Below are 18,284 nucleotides of genomic sequence, written 5' to 3' on the forward strand. Positions count from 1 at the left end.
GAAACATTATACAGATTTTGGATAAGAGTGGGGAGTTAAAGAGAACCAACCTGACACAAACATTTGCACAGAAGAAAACTAATCTTTCTTTTGCTGTACACCCAAAGGGATATGACACACTTTACCACTAGCCTCTGGATACTACTCACAATATTTACTTCTCATTTTTTAAACTGTTGAAAAAATAGTAAGCATAAAAATAGTATTAGCTCTGTGTTACAGAGCTATCGCACTTACTGTCATTCAGAAGCACTTGTCACTATAAAACTTTGGAATGTAGTTACACCTTATTTTAAATATATTACCTTCATCAAACCTACCCAGTTCTGTGATTGTTTTGGGCTTGTCAGTTTCCATAGGGTCTGGATTTTCAGGCATTTCTTGAATATCATCTTCTGCAAATCCAGTATCTGGGCTGCTGGTTGGTTTATCATCTTCTTCATGACTCAGAGATGGTGAAGCTTCTCTCTTACTTATCTCTAAAACAGCTGCTAAAAGCTCTTCTTCACTCATTCCATCAAATCCAGAGTTTTCCAATTCAGACTTATCAGGCTCTATTCTGCATGATTTTGAATCCTAAAGAAAAGTTACTTTTAGAGGACACTAAATGCCTACAAATATAGCAATCTTAAGTTTAAAGTGAGAGTTTATATCTAAAAATCTACCTTTCTTAGCAGCTCTGGTTGTTTGACAAGTAATAATTAATATGTAAAGTCACTGGCAAGTTTAATTTTTTAAAAATAGTAACTGGGGCCTCCCTGGTGGCGCAGCAGGTTGAGTGCAGCTCTATGAAGCTGTCCGCAGCCTCCACAGTGCGGGTTCAATTCCCGGCTGGCCAGGGAGATTCCCACATGGCACAGCTGACCTCTCCTGTCTCGCCCGCTTCTCCACTCAGCAGTGCCTTCGGTCTGCCTGTTCTGCTCCCTGCTTTGTCTCGGGTGAATGCTCTCACCCTACCATGCCTCTGACCTGTACCCCAGTTCTTGTATAAAAATAAATCTTTAAAAAAACAAAAAACCTTCCATTAAAAAAAAATTAACTATATAAGGATATGTGTTTATCCTAATAATGTTAAGCATGTTCTTTGTATGTATTTGGAATATATAAAATACATAAAAATAACAAATTCACTCAAAATCTATCACTCAGATAATTATGATGATGTATTTTCTTCCAGATATATATCAATTATATAATATTGTAAAGAGTCTGTCATTTCACCTAATATGCCTTTTTAATGTTGGCTGGTCTTGTTTTTTTTTTTTTTTAAATAAATGCTAAAAATAAAAGTTACTCTATAATCATGTTATATTCAGAAGCTGCTGAATAACTTTCACTTCTGGGGATATTTTCTGACTTTCTGTCATTCCTCATTCAACAGAACAACCACACACTATCTCTAGCTTTAAAGTAAGATGGAAAACAGGAACAAAAATGAACTACTATGATAATTACATTATCTTATCAAAAAAAAGATTCAAAATGAAGCACAAATGCACGAGATGGTGCAAACTCCTAGAAAAGCATATTATCTTCAAGGTATTAACTATCATTAAGAATCAAGAAAATGATGTACTTATGCCTTTATTACATTATTTAAACCTTTAGATGACCTAGTCGGCCTGTTGATGTAAAACCTTTACTATGGCTTCCCATATTCAAAATAAAACAAGTAGGGCCTCCCCGGTGGCGCAGCGGTTGAGCGAAGCTGCCCGCAGCCTCTGTGGCGCCGGTTCGATCCCCGGCTGCTCCCTGGCCACCAGAGGAGGGTCCCACATGGTGCGCAGACCTCTCCTGCCACCCGCTGCTCCCCTCAGCAGTGTGCCTCAGTCCTTCTGCCTGCTCTGCTCCCCGCTCTGGCTCTGGTGAATTCTCTCACCCTCCCGCACTTCTGACTGTACCCAGTGCTTGTATGTATGTATGCATAAATAAATAAATAAATAAATAAACAAATCTTAAAAAAAAAAAAAAAAAACTCTTTAAAAAAAACCTCTCTCTTCAAAATAAAATAAGTAATTATTTGATGACCAATATGTAAAAGAAGTTTGAAGATTAATAGGAGAAAGCAATTTATCTACAAAAACGCTCATTTCTTAAAGATTTAATCCATGTTTATTTAAACAGACTGGTGTTTGTAGCCAGAGAAAGCACACACAATTTAAAACTAATGTTTGGACAGATCCATTAAGTTTATGATCTATCCTGTATATTTATTAAGTTTGATGATGTTGGTTATGAAAACCACTTATTTGGACAGTAGAGCTATATAAACCTTTGTCAGACAATATTTTAATGAGAATGTACTTACTTTTTCCAGGTCGTCTTGCTGCTGTTCACTACCCGACATTTCACAAAGTCTCTGGCTGAGGGTGAAAGAGCGTTTTGGCTCATCCTCACTGTCTGAGTCAAGGCATAAAGTCAAGGAGTTCTTGGATTTGAAGGTGAAATTCCTGTAATTTAAAAAAAAAAAAAACAAACAAACCTATATAAGTCTGATAAGTATTTTTCCTTGTTATTCTTTTAATGTTAAATACCAAAATAAAAGGCTTTTCCATTATTGAAAATGACTTAACAGAGAAAAAATGATATATCAAAAGAGGTATATTTAAGCATTACCTTTGCCCCAATCCAAAAGAGCCATGCTTCGAAAATTAGACAACTCTTACGCTGTTATAATAGATCATCGGTAACTAATCACTTTGTGCCTTTTTTCTTTTAATGATCAACCCCAAAGAAATTTTTTATTGTATTTATAAAGCAAGTATTCAGTTGAATGCATGCAGACATAGCAATGAATGTCTCTGACAACAGAGTGCATGAGGAATAATTTTTGATCTTTTAAATTATGATCCATGCACTTTAAAATTAACAGTAACATTCCACTTATCCAATTATATGTAGGTCAGACTTCTGGTAACCTCTACCTTCCAGATCACAGGGATTCCAAAATAAGAAAAAGACTTCTGAGGAAGGTAGCAGTTTCAAAGCCCATGCACTTTACTCCTTAGATAGGGACTCTTTCCCTTTCTTACCCAGGAAATGGTGTATAAAATAATTTAGCAAGTTCATCAAGAAATGAGAGCTAATAAGAGATGAGAGAATATAACCACAAAAAGGACAATAAAGAACTAGAAAATTATTTAATGTAAACTGTCCTGTAAGAATTAAGAGCCGTAGAGGGCATTATCATATTAAAACAGTGTAATAATGAATACTCATAATGCTGGTTCTATTTCATTACAATAGATTTAAATTATCTTCAGTGCAATTTATTGAAGAATATAAGTAATCTAAGAGGTTACTGAGAATATACCATCTAAAATGGTTAACTTTTTAAAAACATATCATTCTTCAGTGATACCAGATAAGTAACGTGTTACTGTGTTGTCTTCTAAGTGAACTGAAAATAAATGAAAAAGGTGGTAAAGGTCAAAGAGCATGGACTTTCTTTCATGGATGTTAACATAAATTCATATGCTATACTAAAAAAAGGTAAAATGGAAAAACGCAATTAATTTAAATGCGAAAATTGTAAATAAACAAATAGAATGATGGCACCAAGAAATACAAGCCCACAATGGAAATCAGGAGAATTGCATAGCAATGTAGATCAAAGAAAAGAGGCAAGTGGTCAGTGACAAACCCATAGTCTGTGGCTGAGGGCAGTTAAGATATCACTGCACTCCAGCCCGAACATTTGAATAGCCTCCCATTATGTGTTCAAAGGGCTTTTAGTCAGTATAACTTAGAAATAGCCAATTAGCCATCTTAATTCCTCATTTCTGATTTCATGCTTACCAAGCAAAACTGAACATATTAATTTGTTCATTCATGTAATTAAATACTTTGCTGAAAGATGACTCCTGTCTACTACTGTAGCAGGGTCAAATGTGGAAAAGGACATTGTAGAACTAATGGCATTTTGGTTCAGAACTCAGCCTCTTTTAAGTTTGATCGGCATGACAGGTCTTCTAGGGCCTAATCAAACTTTACTGAACAACTCTCAAATTCTTAGATACCAGTAGACCCTGGAGAACAAATGACCATGCCAAATATAATGATGCCCAATGAAACCATCTCTTTCTTGAAACTAGTGATCTGGTACATAAAGAGTGCATTCCATTAATAATTACTATATTCACAGAAGGCAGCTTGCCTGTAGCAATGAAAATTATTCATCCTGTAAATGCATCACTTGCTCACTTTCTAAGCAGCCAAGTGGTATTGCTCATTTGTATCTTGAGAACGGGCAAGAGTATTCATATCGGTACCATTTCAGATTTCTAGTCATGTTAGTCATCTTGTTTTAATTGCACTGAAAAATAATTAACAGGAGGAAAAGAAAATAGCAGTTCCCAAAAGTCATTTTTGGTTATATAAGCCCCCCAAAAACCTTTAAACAATGTGTCTCTTTTCCAAGAGTGCTTTGGACATGAAGTTTTTAGAAAAGTTAATTTTAAAGACAAATGACAACCAAGTCATTTAGAATTGTCTAATCAGGAACTGTGGTTCTAGTTAAAGAGAGGTAAAGAGAAGTATTTGCTTCCCTCCTTGGATAAACTTCTGGTCTTAAGCAAAAAACACAAAACATTTATAGAATAGTCACATTCCAGTGTTGTGTTTGTTTTCCTGTCCCCTTTCTGAATAGCTCCAGTTCAGTGACCAGTTCAGTCCCAGACTTGATTGCAATAAGTAAAAAGATATTTTGGGATTTCCATGCCTATCTTTAAGGAATGGTGCTTTACGCCAACAGGGGTTATTTTACTCCTTAAAATTCTTCATCATCAGTCAATTTCTAGAATTGTAGGATGAAAGCATTACATATTAGATGATTTGATAAGTTGTAAAACAAAGTTTTGAAGGGATCATTTGAAGTTGCGTCACTGTTAAAAATTTGCTATATCCTAGATTATAGTTTAAAGAAGACAGTGGAAAATTCAAAAAATACGGTAATATAGAGCAGTTATCATGCAGAAGAGAAACAATAAAGCAAAGGAGGGAACAAACTTGAAAATTAGGGTAAGCTAAATTCTTTAAAAATAAAGATTTTGGGTACACAAGGAATATAACTCACTTTGAAGGTGTAGAAGGGCTGGTGATGCAGGAATTCACCATTTGAGAGGCTTTCAATGGTCTAGAACTATTAGAAAATATATAATGTACACAGTTACATTGTTAAAAAATATATGTATAATTTATAAAGTGAACTATTCTGCATTATAGTCCCTTATATATCCTCTTGAAAAGCAAACAATTATACTTTAGTAATAGAGACAAAAAGAGAACGCAAAATATGATTTCTAGGCTCTCCCTCATAAAATAATCTAAATAAACAGAACTGGAAATGAAGTCAAATATACTACATATGAAAACAACTTGGAAAAAACTACGGTGTCTCAGTTTTTTACTTTTAAGCAATAAAATAATAACAGCTCTCATTTATTGAGGACTTACTCGATAGCTATCAGGCACTGTACTAAGAACTCATGTGTATTACTGCATTTATTGTTCATACCACCCTAAAGACAGATTAAGGAATTTGTTCAAAGTCTAAAAGCTATTAAAACTGTAGAGTCAGATAGCTGGTTTCTGGTGTGTGAAGGTAAAGTGTCTATATTGGTAGATTGATATGGTACCACTGCCAATATAAGTGTAACGGCTGTACCAGAAAGCAATTTATATCAAACAATGACATCTATTCCAAAGAAAGGCCATAGAGAAAACCAGAAACACTAAGACTTTTGGGCACATGTCTTTATTAGTACATCTTTTGAGGCCTTTAGTACAAATTTACATAATGTAGTATATATTTTATTCAACCAATGGGTAACAAATTTATAAAACTGCAACAATTCAAGTTGCAAATCTTCATGCATTTTCTGAAATGTCTATTATTCCACTTTAGTCAAGAGACATAGCTCTTTCAGTTAATCTTGGATCTTCTTTGTAAAATTAAGAATTTAGAGAAAATCTCTAACATCCCAGGCCTCCCTGGTGGCCTAGGGATTAAGGCTCAGTACTATCACTGCTACGGCCTGAGTTCGATCCCTGGTCAGGGAGCTAACTCACATATGGGACAGCAGACCACTCTTGTCTGCTCCCCTCAGCAGTGTGTATCAGTAAATCCACCTGTTCTGCTCCCCACTCTGTCTCTTGTGAATCCTCGTCACACAATCCTCCCACCTCCTGCAAGTGTGGCCTACACCCCAGTTCTGCTACACAAAAATAAATAAAACTTTTTTAAAAAATGAAAATCTCTAATATCCCTTTTACCCCTAGAGTTCTAAAACTTTATTTCACTAGTGTTCAAGTATGAAAAAGAAGTACAATATATGGCTCTTTAGTAATCCAAGTATGCCAAAGAAAAAGATTCAGAGATTTTCATGGAGAAGTCCTAAGGTTTTCCCAGAACACATGATGAAGCAAAATCAAATGTAAGTATTACCTCTTTCTCATGGAAAATTTTGTAGGAGACACTGAAGTTCTGTACTCAGATTGATGATAATACATTTTATGAAGACACAGTCTATTTGTGGGCTCCAGCATAACATTTAGTAGACTATTTCTCAATTTGCATTTCTCAAAGAGTCAGCAAAAGGTATTTGTTAAAAATTCTCATTCCCAAATCCTATCTCAAATCTACTGAAACAGAACTTCTCAGAAAAGAACACAAGAATTGGTATTTTTTGTGTTCAGGCAACTTTTATGATCCATCAAATTTGGCTTATATTCCTAAAATGTATCAAACTGTCTTCTTGTGACTGAAACAGTAAAAGCACTTCCTAAGAAGGTTAACTCATTATGAAAGGTAACTAACTTATTTGGAAGAATTCTTCCAAGGCAACTAATGTACTTGGAAGAATTACCTCAGTCAGGGAGTAATTTAACACTAAAATTCCAAAATAAGATTAACATTTCCTGTTGATTTTATTTGGAGTTGTGTTATCTAGTTCAGTCACTCTTTTGATAAGATTCTAAAGTCTTTCTAGCTCAAAAGGGAAGGTAAAGAAATTCTCTCCTATGGACTTACATTGCCACATGTGCACTCCAACCAAGAGTGAAGGGTGGTTTTGTATTTTCAGTGCAATGAGATGATAGGGTCAGGTATCTTGGAATGATGACTTGCTGCCCAACTTTGTTGTTAACTGAGAGAGCTACATTGAAGCTATAACGTTTCAAATGAAGAATGAGGATCCTGAAAAACAGGATATGAGAACATTACTGTCCAATAGAGGCAGCTCTCTTATAGATAAAAAAATTACTGTAACTAACCACAACAGTTGTTAACTTAAAGAATAAATTCAAAGAACATTTACTAAATACCCCAGGTGCCAGGCATTGTGCTAGGTACTAAGAATGTAAGTATAAATAAAACATAGGCCCTGGGCAGATAAATGAGACTTGAGTAAAATGCTTATAATATCCTTAGATGTTCCTTTATAATATTAAGTAAAACACATCAGACAAGATACTAAATTTTCAAATGTTGTTGATAGTGGGTTAAATTCTTAAGTTATTTACTTCAATGTCAAACCATTTATAAAAAAATAGGTATTAGGTAACTGCTGATGGTAATTAAAACATTAAGCATCCCTTATGTTTGATGGTGAATATTAATTTATCAAAGGTTATTTGACAAGAACTATTCTCATTTCAGTGGAACTTTCTCTGGTGAAAGAGAGAAAATAGAGAAATTTCTTTGTTTAGAAAAAAGTTCTACAAAATTTAAATGCCAGACCTGGTTTGTGGGTCTGAAAAGGCTTTTAGCTCTGTAGAAACATTTCTTTTTAGCAGTAACTAGTATAGCAACCTTTTCACCTGTGGTACAGATCATATGCTCTCTTTGATGGATAAAATACATTTCACAGCCCACAACATTAAAAACTGAACTTTAGAACTCTTACAGGAAATTATTCCTGTAAGAGTTCTAGGCAAAAATAATGTCTGACTTAAGAAAACTGTATCCTTTCTTACCATATATACATTCCTTGCAGGAGCAACAAACTCAAAAATTTGTAAACTGAAGTTATTAGTTATATTTCTCTTTAAAGAATATGTTATAATTCATAATCTTCACAACAACTGGAGAGCACACAAAGGTTCAAATGATATGAAGAGACTAAAATTAATGTTAAAATGCATAGTTACACTAGAATTTCAAATAATCCTATCAAAAGACAATATAGGGGCCTTCCCTGGTGGCGCAGCGGTCGAGCGCTGGGCTGTGAAGCTACCCACAGCCTCTGCAGCGCCGGTTCCATCCCTGGCCGCTGGCAAGGGTCCCACATGGCGCGCAGACCTCTCCTGCCACCCGCTGCTCCCCTCAGCAGTGTGTTTCGTCAGTCTGCCTATTCTGTTCCCCGCTCTGGCTCTGGTGAATTCTCTCACCCTCCCGCGCTTCTGACTGTACCCAGTGCTTGTATAAATAAATAAGTAAATCTTTAAAAAAAAAAAAAAAAGATAATATAGTATGAAACAGGTAAATGACGGTAAAAATTACTAATATGTAAAGATGTGAACAAAAAAATGAACAGATTTGAAAAAAAATGTCAGCCCCGGGTGGGGGGAGGCAAATATTGTTTAAAAATGAACAATGATGTAAAAAAATTTAAAAAACTAATAAAAAAAAAAAGCTATTAAGAGGCAAAAAAAAAAAAAAAAAAAAAGTCAGGCCCTTCAAGAATAAAAGTAGATTGGCTTTGAATATTAAAATGAATTAAAACAGAGCAAGCAAGTCCAAAAATTAGGATTTATGATACAAAGGTTTTTAGTTCATGTATGTTTGGAATAAGTTGACCTTTAACACCTTTAAAAGACCTATGAGGAAAGAAAAAAGGAAAAGCAGGAGAAAAACTTAAAAGGCCAGATAACTAGAGAATGGAAAAGGGAAGAGACATTTCACTTGCCAGGTCAAGCAAGTATTTCCAATTGTACACTGGTTAATGACAGCCAGCAACTCAACCTTATGTCTTAAGATTTCTTCTTCCCATACACCTGCCTCAAAACACTCACAAATAGGAAAGAACAAATATGTTAAATAAAAAATACAGGGCCTCGGAGGCCTCCCTGGTGGCACAGGTTAAGCTGCAACCTATGAAGCTATCCACAGCCTCTGCAGCACGAGTTCAATCCCCGGCCAGGTAGCTACCCTCATGGTGCAGCAGACCTCTGCTGACTTGCCCGCTGCTCCCCTCAGCAGTGTATTTCAGTCAATCTGCCTGTTCTGCTCCCCACTCTGTCTCTGGTGAATCCTCTCACCCCCCACATCTCTGGCCTATACCCCAGTTCTTGCATACATAAATAAATCTTAAAAAAAAAAAAGGTGAAAAATACAAACTATGGTCAACATAATAATATTGCTGTGATATACAAAATAATTTCTTAAAAGAAAAGAATTTTCTAGGATGGAACAGGAAGGTGAAAGAGGAATGTAAAAGAAGTAGTATCCAGGGGCGAGGTTCTAGGAAATCCATAACAGAAGCTTATAAAAGAAAGTAAAGCACTCTGCAGGAAAAGTGCCATATAAATACTTAATGATAACCTTGTTTGTGGTTGAGATCTGTTCTTGGAAAGAACTAAAAGCTGTCTTATAACCACATCATAATTTTATAACTAGTTTGGTTTTTTATTTATTTGTTTGTTTGTTTGTTTATTTATTTATTTGTGGGACTCTCGCCGGCGGCTGGGGAACGAACCGGTGCTGCAGAGGCTGGGGGGCAGCCTCGCAGCCCAGCACTCAACCACTGCGCCACCAGGGGAGGCCCTGGTTTTATTTTTGTCTCTACAGCGCTAATAGAATACAAGTTAATTTCACTCCTAACTCAGAAAAATTATCTTATGATTACTGCAAACTTACTAACTTAAAAGATCTTCTGAACAAAGGAACACACAAATTGAAGAAAACTACCCTTTCTACTTAATTTTCATGTGCATGTGTATGTGTCTGTAGCAGATTTTACAAATGTGGGAAAAAGGAGGCTACAGTAAAACAACTTATAAATGTTATGCAATACTGCACTACTAGCTAGTCCCTATTATTCTTTCAGCATTACACTAACAGTTTCTTGGGATTTTCAAAAGTCCCTTCTCCAAATAAGCCAGAAAGAAAAAGAAAAATACCGGATGGTCTCACTCATAGCAGGAATCTAGAAAACTTAAATAAGGGACCAGGAAAAAGAATAACTGTAAGAAAAAAAATATCAAAATCAACAAACAACAACCAACCAGAGACACTCTATGGGGGGTGGGGGGCGGGGAAAGAAGGGCTTGGGGTCAAAATAAGGGGGTTGTAATTGTATGTGAATATAAAAAATAAAATTTAAATAAAATGTGAAAAAAAAAAAGTCCCTTCTTCAATATTCTAAATCCTTTTCCTTTCTCATGTAAGAGCATTCTAGCTTTCCATCTACTACTGTCTTCGTATCTCAGCTTTGCTGAACTTCTTCAACAATCCATTCTGGTAAGCCTTACTTTTATTTGTACTTTAAATAAGAAAAATTAAAGAGCAACTAATTTTACCTGGGTAGTCTGTTAAATTTGTGCCTGACAAGAGCACACTTCCCACCACACTTCTCACAGGAATACTCAAGTTCTTCTGCCTATAAAATGATAATAGGGAAAAATAAAGAAGCACGAAGCTGAATAAGCTTTACCCCATTAAATGTTAATGATCTTCTCTCGTCATATTTTTTCAATGGAATGACAACTCCAAACCAGTTTAAATTTTGTTACAGACTCTACTAAATTAAAACCTAATCCTCAAAATATATTTATTTTATAATATATGCCCTATTTCCTAATTTCCTTTTTTCCAAGGAAACATCTCAATTTCTGATAGTAACCAGACTCTAAAGCAGCATATTCTCAACCTTTTCCCCTTGGGTACACAAGAACCACTGCCAAGAGAATATCTAGATTTTTAACATTTGGCCATAGCAGAGATAAGATCACCTTCAGGTTAGGCGGAGTTCCTGGTCAGTTAGGTGTAACTCTACCCCTTTCTTATAATGGAACTCAATCTTCTGGTGACAGCCCACTAAGAACAACTGCTCTAAAAGGACCAAAGTTTGGGGTGCATATCATTACCTAGAGAAAACTGAAACAAGAAATCCTTAAAAAATGGGGGTAAAGATACATAGGAAAAGATTCAAATTCTACTATAACAACAGGAATAGAAGGAATAATTAAAACAAAAAGAAAAACAGAGTATTTATCTTTGGGTGGAGCTGAATATTCAGCATTTAAAGACTATGCTTTTTTAAACTTAGGAAAACAAACCTGCCCATATGAAACACCAAAACAAGAACCACTATTATACAACAAAGGAAGATCCCAGCAAATTTCCATCAGTTAAAAGGACTACTATAGTTTAACATAATAAGTTCAATTATGCCCCCAAAACTTTCTGAATCTCTAATAGCATCACAGACGCAAATATTTATCTACAACTTGTGATAAACAAGACTCTTCCCTTTTGTTTATAACAGGGTACATAAAACCTGAGAAAAAGCAGCATATTTTTTGATTCCTCAGATCTTAGCATATTAACTTGTGTGATACATTCAATTTTAATTTGAATTACCAAATTTTAGCATGTCCCTTCATATTCTTCAAATTAATATTTGTTTTCAAATAACTGTTTCTAGGGTTGTCTAAAACACTTGCTACTGAGTTAAATGCACAATCAACTTAAATAATCAATTTCCTTCTTTAGTGAGTTAACAATTTATCAAGACTTTTAAAATAATTATTTGTAAATATTTCTCATTTGTTCACCCTGTAAGCAATTTCATCAAAATTCTGTCTAAAGAAACCAACTTCAAATACAATTACTTATGTTACATAACCTTTAGTTATGTGAAGACACCAAAAGATATTATTTACCCTGAAGAAAAGATCAAGAGAATCTTGAATTGATCGAGGGAGCGGCTTTTTCCTTCGAGGAAGGTCTATGGAAAGGTCATTAAATTGTTCTCGTTTGGGAATAATCTCTCCACATCTGTAAGAATGAAAGACAAGTATAAGCATTTATAAGTCTAACTGCAATACAAAAAATAAAAACGAATATATTTCTAAAATACTGTTCCCCCACACAATTTATTAGGCACCGACAAACTATAACGAGGCATGAGAAATAGACATTTAAGACTTTTCTCTTTCTTATTTTAATTTATCTAAAACAACACAGTAAAACCTCAAGCACGTTTAATTACCTTTTTAAAAAAGTTAAAGTTTTACATTTCATACTTACAAAAAACCATCACTTAAAAAAACTAAAGTATAAGACACATATAGAAAAGTGAACTAGTCAAAGTTGTGCAGCTTAAAAAATTATCAGTTAAGGTATAGTCCCCATACACCTGAGGAAGTGGGGTGAAGCAAATATTGTTTAAAAATGAACAATGATGTAAAAAATTAAAAAAATTAATGTAAAAAATTATTAATAAAAAAAAACTATCAGTTAACACACCCATGTAATCACCATTCAAATCAAGAAATAGAATGATATGAACTTTCTAGAAGCCTATTCACATGTTCTATCCTAATCACTACCCCTCTTTATCCCAAAAGGTAACTATCATTCCTGGCTTCTAACACAACAGTTGAGTTTGGCCTGTTTCTGAACTTTATACAAATGGAACCATATAAAGTATTTTCTTTTAACTAGTCTCTTTTGAGCAATAGGACTATATGATTAAACCATGCTTGTTGCACATGGCTGTAGCCCATTTACAGTGTTGTCTAAAACTAATCTGTTTGAGCATGCCACAATTTCTCCATATAACTCATGGACATATGGAGTGTTTCCATGATTTTTTACTACATGAACAACTAGCTTAAAAAGTTCAGTGTGGGCCTCCCTGGTGGCGCAGCGGTTGAGCGCTGGGTTGCAAAGCTGCCCGCAGCCTCTGCAGCGCTGGTTTGATCCCTGGCCGCGGGCGGGGTCCCACATGGCGCGCAGACCTCTCCTGCTGTGCCCACTGCTCCCCTCAGCAGTGTACTTCGTCAGTCTGCCTATTCTGTTCCCCACTCTGCCTCTGGTGAATTCTCTCGCCCTCCTGCGCTTCTGACTGTAACCAGTGCTTGTATAAATCAATCAATCAATCAATCTTAAACTAAGAAAAGCATAAGGACGCAGGGTATATTCTGGGGAAACAAAATGTTAAGATCAAGAGAAAAATGGCTGTAGAATTAAAGATAGGTACACGTAGGCATCAAAGAATAGAAACTTACTTGGTTCTGACCAGAATGGTCCTTGGTGGATTGAATTCGTGCTGCAGGGGCATAGTGCTAAGGCTTAACCCCTTGCACCACCAGAGGGGCCCAACAGTGATATTTTTTTTTTTTAAAGATTATTTCTATAAGAACCAGGGTACAGGCCAGAAGCGCGGGAGGGTGAGAAATTCACCAGAGACAGAGCGGGGAGCAGAACAGGCAGACAGACCAAAAACACTGCTGAGGGGAGCAGAGGGCGAAACAGGAGAGGTCTGCGGCGGCCGGGAATCAAACTTGTGCTGCAGAAGCTGCGGAAAGCCCCACAGCACTGTGCTCAACCCACTGTGCTACCAGGGAGGCCCCCAAACACTTTTAATAAAAACTGGTCAAACAAAATAAACAACCAGGCAAAGCAGACCTCTCCTGTCTCACCCACTGCTCCCCTCAGCAGTGTATTTCAGTCAGTCTGCCTGTCTTCTGTTTCCCACTCTGTCTCTGGTGAATCCTCTCACCCCCCTGCATTTCTGGCCCATACCCCAGCTCTTGTATGCATAAATAAATAAATCTTAAAAAAAAAAAAAAAAAGCAACTAATAGGAGGGGATTTTCAGGGGAAAATGAAAAAAAAACAAGTATCCTAAAAGAACTTGATATTCATCAGTGATTAAAAGAAAAACAAAATATAGAGTAAAATTAACTTTTGAGTCAGCACATAAGGCATTTACAAGGTATTTTTCTTTAGTTCTCACCCCATCAACCATTTTTATAGAAAAGGAAGACAATGAACAACAGCATCTGGTTGCATTGATGTACTAATGTTTCATCCTGACAGAGGAAGAAAGGTAACATATGAACTAAAATCTTCTGGAAGTTTTATTTTTTATTTTTTTATTTTTTTTTAAGATTTATTTATTCATTTATTCATTCATTCATCATTCATTTATTTATTTATTTATACAAGCACTGGGTACAGTCAGAAGCACGGGAGGGTGAGAGAATTCACCAGAGCCAGAGCGGGGAGCAGAGCAGACAGAAGGACCGAAGTATACTGCTGAGGGGAGCAGCTGGCGGCAGGAGAGGTCTGCGCACCATGTGGGACCCTCCTCCGGTGGCCGGGGAGCAGCCGGGGATTCAACCAGCGCTGCAGAGGCTGCGGGCAGCTTCGCAACCCAGCGCTCAACCACTGCGCCACCGGGGAGGCCCCTGGAAGTTTTAAATACTTGTCATTAAAAGATAAAATGAAAAAGGCCTCTTTCAGCAAACCTGTCCCTTTCAGGGCAGCTCTTCCTGCCCGCTTGTGTCTATGCAAGTGTCCTTTATTCTTCCATCCCTTTCCCTAATAAACCTGCTCTTTAAATATAAAAAATTTTTAAAAATTACAAAATAAGGACCACCGCTGGTGGCGCAGCAGTTGAGCGCTGGGCTGCGAAGCTGCCCGCAGCCTCTGCAGCACCGGTTCAATTCCTGGCCGCAGGCGAGGGTCCCACATGGCAAGACAGAACTCTCCTGTCGTGCCCGCTGCTCCCCTCAGCAGTGTATTTCGTCAGTCTGCCTGTTCTGTTCCCCGCTCTGGCTCTGGTGAACTCTCTCACCCTCCTGTGCTTCTGACTGTACCCACACAGTGGGTGTGGGTATAAATAAATAAATCTTTTAAAAAAAAATTAAAAAATAAAATGAAAATGAGTTCTCTGAAAGTCTACTTACGCTTTACAGATGATGGAATGCTGAACCTCAAACTCCAAGTTAGAAATAACAGGGCAAGTATATATTCTGGTGGCTGAAATATCTGGTGAATTTTCTTCTCCGGGAACAGGTTCAGTCTTCCAAGTTTTATTTAATTTTTCCATATCCTCTTTTAGTTGGTCTAAGCACTGACTTAAAAATTCATGAGCATCCTAAGAAAGACCATAATATCCTTAATCAGATCAACCATTTCTTGTTACAATACTTTCTTATTAACAATGAGGTTTATGCCACTAAAGCACTTAGAAGGTAACACCTTTGAAAATAGGTTAGATTTGATCTAATGACACTGGGGTACATGTTTTGAGAATAAAATTATATGACAACAGATTTTATATTCTTAACTATCAGTTGGAATAATATGAATAAATGAATCACTCCTAACTTTGTTTTTAAAAAGTCAGGCAAACACACTAAAATTATTCCAATTTCCCCTATCTCTACAGTGTTTAAAAATAATTAGTACTCACATTCTGCATATAACCAGAGAATCTCTCTGCAGTAGCTGAAATGGCATTTTTAACTTTCTTGAGTAAATCTTTTTTGGTCTCTGAATTACAGATATCTTTTTTAACAAGCAAGTGTGCGAAGCGTCTGGTAAAGCAAAAAAGACAAGGTTAGCACGTATTTTAAAGACAGTTAACAACGGCACATAAAATTTTAAGGGTCTAAATCTCCATTATTCTAGTCAATGAAGTAAAAGGTTACTCAATAAGTACAATTACCTGATAAGTGCATTGAGTGGAATTTTCTTCCATGGGATACCTTGCTTAAGTAAGTCATTTGCAAATGATTGGAGTGAAAATAGAGATTGTAAAATAGCATTCATATAGCAGGTATTTCCCAAATTGGAGAAGCTGAAAATAAAAGAAATAGTACTTTTGAAGACAACGGTAGCTCCTGGAAGTATGTTGAGCAGGGGTTCTCCACTATGGCAAGCATCAGAATCATCCAGAGGGTTTCATAAAATACATATTGCTAGTCTCTAACTCCAGAGTTTCTGATTCATTAAGTCCAGACAGAAAGGATACAAAAGTGTACATTTCTAACAGGATCCCAGTTGATGCTGATGCTGCTGGTCTAGGGACCACTCTTTGAGGACCATGGCATTAAAACATTATAGTAACTTAGTTTTAGCTCAAGGAAAATTATACATTTTCAAATGAATGTCAAAAAGTTCTGGACACTTACCCGAACATTTGAATTTTTTCATTAAGATGTAACTAACTCATTTTTCTTAAGTACATGCCCAGAAGTAGAACTGCTAGATCATAGAATATCTGTGTGTTTACCTTTAAAGGCTATTATCAAACATTTCTCCAAATGTTTGGAAAATTACGTTTTTGTTTTTTTTTTTAAAGATTTATTATAAGAACCGGGGTACAGGCCAGATGCACGGGAGGGTGAGAAGATTCACCAGAGACAGAGCGGGGAACATAACAGGCAGACTGATGAAATACACTGCTGAGGGGAGCAGCGGGCGAGACAGGAGAGGTCTGCTTCGCCATGTGGGATTCTCGCCGGCTGGCCACGATGGAACCTGCGCTGCAGAGGCTGCAGACAGCTTCACAGTGTGGTGCTGAATGGCCTGCACCACCAGGGAGGCCCAAATTACATGTTTTTAAAAAACTTTTATTTGGGAATATTCTCAAACTTTAAGAAAAACTGCACAAGAATAATATTCCTTACCCAAGCTCATCAATTTTTAATCTTTTGTACTATGTGCTGCTTTATTATTTCATGTCTCTCTCTAAAACATACTTTTCCTGAACCATCTGACAGTAAGTTACATTGCTCATACCTCTTGAGCTGTAAATACTGAGGGTATATTTCATAAGAACATTCTCTTACATAACCAGAGTACAGTTACCAACACTATAAAATTGAATGCTGTTTTAAATATTCTTAGCTAATTTCCTTAATTCAACTTTGTCAACTGAACCTAATAATGTTCTTAAGCATTTTTTCTCCCTTAAGATTCAGTGCAGGTTAACAATGCAGTTAGCTTTCCTGTCTCTCTAGTTTTCTTTAATCTGGAATAATTCTTTAGCTTTCTCTTTCATAACACTGGTATCTTAAAGAATACGGTTCTCCTTTCACTCCCTGGTTTGGGTTTGCTATTTCCTCATAATGAGAAGATTCAGTTCAGGCTGAAAAGGTACCTAGTGATACCGTGTCTTTCCAAGGGCACCATATTCCACAGGATATTCCTGTGCTTATTCATTGGTGGTGCCAATTTTGATTATTGGAGAACTTCCACTTTAGATTATGAGAAAGTATCAAAGTCTGGAATTATTCTACTGCCATAAATAATTTTTAAAAAATGGATAAAATATTGGACTACAGGAAACACAGGATTGTAATCCTTATGAGAAGGGAAACAAAGGATGTGAGTCCTATCCTCATATAGATTTTGCCTGGAAGCAATTTGTGAACTGTAGTCTCAGGTGTGGTACCTAAACAGAGCCCAGAAATCCTGCTGAGTAGAACGGAAAGAAACTGGGAGTCTCAGAGGTAGAACTTCCTAAGATTTCTAAGACATGGCACTCAAGAGGAGGAAACTATGTCAAGGAAGAGCTCAGAAATCTACATGTAAGTTTCATTAGGTATTTAGTTAAACACCAACTTGTGCCTGCTTGAGTTTAGCCTAATGACACCAGGCAAGAACTTCAGTGAAAAGAATGATTACAGGGGAGCTACTTGCAAAAACAATTCCTAAATTACACTTAAAATTGCTTGAGTTCCCACCAGTGAGAGCAAAGAGACCTAGATGAATTCATGCAGTATTAGTAGAGACCCCTGAAAAGCAATTCTTGAGAAAAGGAATTAAATTTGCCCTAGGGGAAACAAATAAACAAACAAACAAATAAATAAATAAATTTGCCTTAGATTAAAGGCTACTTTAGATTTGACTCCAAAGAACTTAAATACAAGTCTTGAATAATCAAACTCAAACACAAGCAAGGATATTAAAACAACTATCATAAATATGATCAAGGTTGTAAGGAAAATATAAACACAATGAGGAAAGAAGAAAGAGATAATTAAAAACACCCAAGTTAAACTTCCTGAGAGGGAAAAAACCACCATATTTGAAATGAAAATTTAACTGAGTGAGATTAATAGCATATTAGACACTAAACAAGGAAAGAATAGTGAACTTGAGGACACAGCAACGTAAGTAACAAAAATGAAGTATACTGAAAACTGTAAGACATTAAGAAACTTAAATGGAAAAACATTATGTTTTTCCATAGACATGGCAATGTAAGTAACAAAAATGAAGTATACTGAAAACTGTAAAACATTAAGAAACTTAAATGGAAA

At 36.2% G+C, this 18,284-nt stretch overlaps 1 protein-coding gene across 7 annotated transcripts in view; it reads right to left on the reverse strand.

Annotated features, from left to right (window-relative positions):
• The window catches only part of USP37 (ubiquitin specific peptidase 37), a 72,719-nt gene that overhangs the window by 17,164 nt on the left and 37,271 nt on the right, over positions 1-18,284 (reverse strand). For 6 of the 7 annotated variants that reach the window (XM_054700082.1, XM_037524031.2, XM_054700079.1 and 3 more), the window contains 9 exons: positions 15,683-15,814; positions 15,428-15,551; positions 14,919-15,109; positions 11,884-11,998; positions 10,519-10,598; positions 7,031-7,195; positions 5,075-5,140; positions 2,309-2,450; positions 321-576 (listed from right to left, as the gene is read on the reverse strand). In XM_054700082.1, coding sequence (XP_054556057.1) covers positions 321-576; positions 2,309-2,450; positions 5,075-5,140; positions 7,031-7,195; positions 10,519-10,598; positions 11,884-11,998; positions 14,919-15,109; positions 15,428-15,551; positions 15,683-15,814 — 1,271 coding nt within the window. The remainder of the gene's footprint in view (positions 1-320; positions 577-2,308; positions 2,451-5,074; positions 5,141-7,030; positions 7,196-10,518; positions 10,599-11,883; positions 11,999-14,918; positions 15,110-15,427; positions 15,552-15,682; positions 15,815-18,284) is intronic. The other variant, XM_037524032.2, reaches the window with a different exon arrangement.

Source organism: Talpa occidentalis, unplaced genomic scaffold (genome assembly GCF_014898055.3).
Source record: "Talpa occidentalis isolate TD23 unplaced genomic scaffold, MPIMG_talOcc4v2.1 talOcc4.3, whole genome shotgun sequence".
Lineage (NCBI taxonomy): Eukaryota > Metazoa > Chordata > Mammalia > Eulipotyphla > Talpidae > Talpa > Talpa occidentalis.